General features: G+C 36.6%; 2 protein-coding genes across 4 annotated transcripts in view; both read right to left on the bottom strand.

The window, feature by feature from the left end:
* The window catches only part of LOC107605150 (uncharacterized aarF domain-containing protein kinase At4g31390, chloroplastic), a 6651-nt gene extending 5900 nt beyond the window's left edge, over positions 1–751 (bottom strand). The window contains exon 1 of one of the 3 annotated variants that reach the window (XM_016306920.2): positions 185–751. In XM_016306920.2, the coding sequence (XP_016162406.1) occupies positions 185–523 (339 nt within the window). In that variant the 5' untranslated portion in view covers positions 524–751. Of the gene's footprint in view, positions 1–161 lie in introns of all 3 variants that reach the window. The other 2 variants (XM_016306919.2, XM_016306921.2) reach the window with 2 other exon arrangements.
* Positions 3097–3350, bottom strand: part of LOC107647516 (9-cis-epoxycarotenoid dioxygenase NCED3, chloroplastic-like) — a 622-nt gene continuing 368 nt past the window's right edge. The window contains exon 2 of the mRNA XM_016351588.1: positions 3097–3155. Within this exon, the coding sequence (XP_016207074.1) occupies positions 3097–3155 (59 nt within the window). The remainder of the gene's footprint in view (positions 3156–3350) is intronic.

Below are 3350 nucleotides of genomic sequence, written 5' to 3' on the forward strand. Positions count from 1 at the left end.
TTAAAAAAGAGCTTAATTTCTATACATTATTAGCTAGTAGAGTTTTACACTACGCAATAGAGATTAACTTTAACGGCCACTACCTCAAGAACAAACCACGTCAATGTAAAATCAAAAGCAACTAAGAGAGGACCAAAAAAAAATTTGAGGAGAGAACGAACAGTGATGTAACGAAAAGTCATACTGTCTCGGGAGAGTACTTGCGGAAAGGGATGCAAACGCCACGCTCGATGTCAAGCTGCTCCAGCGCGCTGTTCGACGGTTTTCTCAATTGTAACACATCCTTCACACTGCTCAAAACGGCGCCGTTTGATGCGGCACTTCCTGTTGTTGCAGAACACGAAATTCTCGTTCTTAATAGCTTCTTCGCACTTCTTCGACGAATCGGCAACGATTGAAACGACGACGAAGGAGAGCAAGAACAAGGAATTGAAGTTAGCAGCATAGTGTTGGCACGTGGTTTCTTCAAGTGGCGGTGAGGAACAGTGTATAAGGAGAAGGAGGTTGTGCAGATAGACTCCATGGATGTACGGAAGCTGAACTTGGAAGTTGGAACCCTAAATTGAGGAAAGAATTAAAGGCATTTCTTGATAAAATTATTGCGTGTTGGGATCAAATAACTGAATAACCAACCACTGCTTCAAAATTTAGTTGTTTTTTATTTAAAAATATTGGAGGGGGGTTTGCAGGGTGAGAGGTGTGGTGTGGTGGGAAGAGAGAAGAGCCACAGAAAATGGTAAGTGGAAATGGTTTGAAGGGTTTCGTCCACGTGGTGGATGGAGTAAGGCTTGGTTTGGTAAAGTTTTTCGAAGAGGTGCTTGTGCTTTTTAAAAGCTCAAGCTCCTCATTTTGTGTTTGGTAAATAAAAAAGATCATGTGCTTGTACTTGCAGCTTTTAAAAGATTGGGATACTTTTGAAAGCACCTAAGATAGAGCTTTTCAAAGTTGGCTTGTGCTTTTCAAAATTTAAAAGTCTAATATAACCTCATATGTTAACTAATTTTCAAATTTAATGCTTGCATTTATGTCTATTATAGTATTTTTAAATTTTAAAAGCTATTTTACCAAATGCAATTGTTATTGTTTGTGATTATTAAAAGTAATTTTTAATTTGATTTACCAAACATAAATGCTACAACTTTTAAAAAGCCGTATTTTAAAAGTTAGCTTTTATAAGCTACTTTTGAAAAGTAAAAGCTTTACCAAACTAAGCCTAAGGGCCACATCTGAGGGGCCTTTTTCCCAGTCTGACAAGGATTTGAGTTAAGGATTATTATGAGCTTCTTTCTACTTCTACAAGCTAGTTGCGCTTTGCAACTTGGCTACTTAAATTGAATGACATATTTGTCCACACACTCATGTGTGAAGATAAAGTTTCACAACATTTGTCAAAATATTGAATATATTTCATTTTGATGCAACGCAAAAAAGTTTTATACCAATATTTAATTATTTATAGGAAAAACAACCATTTGTACCCATAAATTTTACGAACGCTGATAAAAGTATCCATTAAAGAAGGAAACTAACGTTGTATCCATCAAAGATGGATTCCGTACGACAAAAGTAGCCAAATCCTAAATTTATGTTGACTTTTTAATAAAATTCCAGAATTACCCCCACCATTATCTTTAACCCCTCCTCTCTTCTTTCTCAAATCTCAAATACCTCCATTGCCTAAAAACCCTAATCTCAATACCTAAAAACTCCAAATTGTCATTTTCCTAACCCTAATCCCAATACCCCTTTCAACAAATTTCAACCATCTCTTTATTCAGCAATTTAACCTTTCTTCTTCTTCTTCTTCTATGGCTTCAATGAACTTGCTGGGTTTCTCTCTCTCCCCTTAAGAACAACACACTACTACTACTCATCATCATCAAACTCATTTTGGGCTATTCAATCCCACTGCACAAGATGATGTAACTGCTGCTGATGATGGAAACTGTTTCGATCTCACTCCTTCCACTCATGCCGATACTACTCTCAACCTCACTCCTTTTCCCATCTATCAAGAACCCTTCAACAATCATCTTCACCTTTCTACTCATCAAGGTTTAATAATTTCTTTTCTCTTTTAATTTCTCTATTATTATTACAAATTACTCTTTTTTTTATTTTTCTTTATCATCATAGATTGGAAGGAGAATAACTACATCAACCAAAACCTGCTATTGGAAACTTCATGCAACAACAATAACAATGTCGACAACAACCACCACCACCATCACCAACAACCCAAACTCGAGAACTTCCTCGGTGGACACTCCTTCGCCAATCATCATACATGATTACGGTGCCAACTCATCGGGAGACTACCTTTTCCAAAACTGCTCCCAGCCGAAAGTTACAGCAGGAGGAGGAGAAGGCTCCGCCGGCGGCAGTGGTGGAAGCACAAACTCAATACACCATCAACACGTGTTGGTGAAGGAGGTGGTAAAATTGATAAAAAGAATAAAGAGATGGTTGAAATTTGTTGAAAGGGGTATTGAGATTAGGGTTAGGAAAATGATAATTTGGAGTTTTTAGGTATTGAGATTAGGGTTTTTAGGTAATGGAGGTATTTGAGATTTGGGAAAAAAGAGATGAGGGGTTGAAGATAATGGTGAGGTTAAATCTGAAATTTTATTAAAAAGTCAACATAAATTTAGGATTTGGCTACTTTTGTCGTACGGAATCCATCTTTGATAGATACAACGTTAGTTTTCTTCTTTAATTGGTACTTTTGTCAGCGTTCGTAAAGTTCATGGGTACAAATGGTTGTTTTTTCATTATTTATATTTATAACATGTATATCCATCCAAAAAATAAAACTATTCTAAAAATTATCTGATCTTTCAATTAATTTTTAAAAAATTTAATCAATTAAATTAATTTCTAAGAGATATAATCGAAAGTCAAATGAATCATTTTATAGATTCGACAATGGTGTCATGTTAACTATTAGGGATAAGTATTATTTTGGTCTCTAATGTTGGGGTCAGAATCGAAACCGTCTTTATCATAATTTTCAATTTAGAATCATCCTTAACGTTTTTTTTCGTATTAAAATCGTCCTTTTAATTTTTTCGGACAAAAATACCCTCACCCCTACCCCTACCAGCACTTACCACCACCACCACCACCAAACCAAGAAGCAGAAACAGATGTAAAAACTCAAAATCAGCAGAAGCAAAAAGCAAGAAGCAGCAAAAGCAAACCAAGAAGTAGAAGCAAAAAGCAAGAAGCAGAAGCAAAAAGCAAAATCAGGAAAGCAAGAAAGCAGAAGAAAGATGCAGAAGCATAAAGCGAGGTGCAGATGAAGCGGCGAGGGGGCGAGGTAGCGAGGCGCGCGAGGCGGCGACGGCCAC

The sequence above is a fragment of the Arachis ipaensis genome, chromosome B06 (assembly GCF_000816755.2).
Source record: "Arachis ipaensis cultivar K30076 chromosome B06, Araip1.1, whole genome shotgun sequence".
NCBI classification, from domain to species: domain Eukaryota; kingdom Viridiplantae; phylum Streptophyta; class Magnoliopsida; order Fabales; family Fabaceae; genus Arachis; species Arachis ipaensis.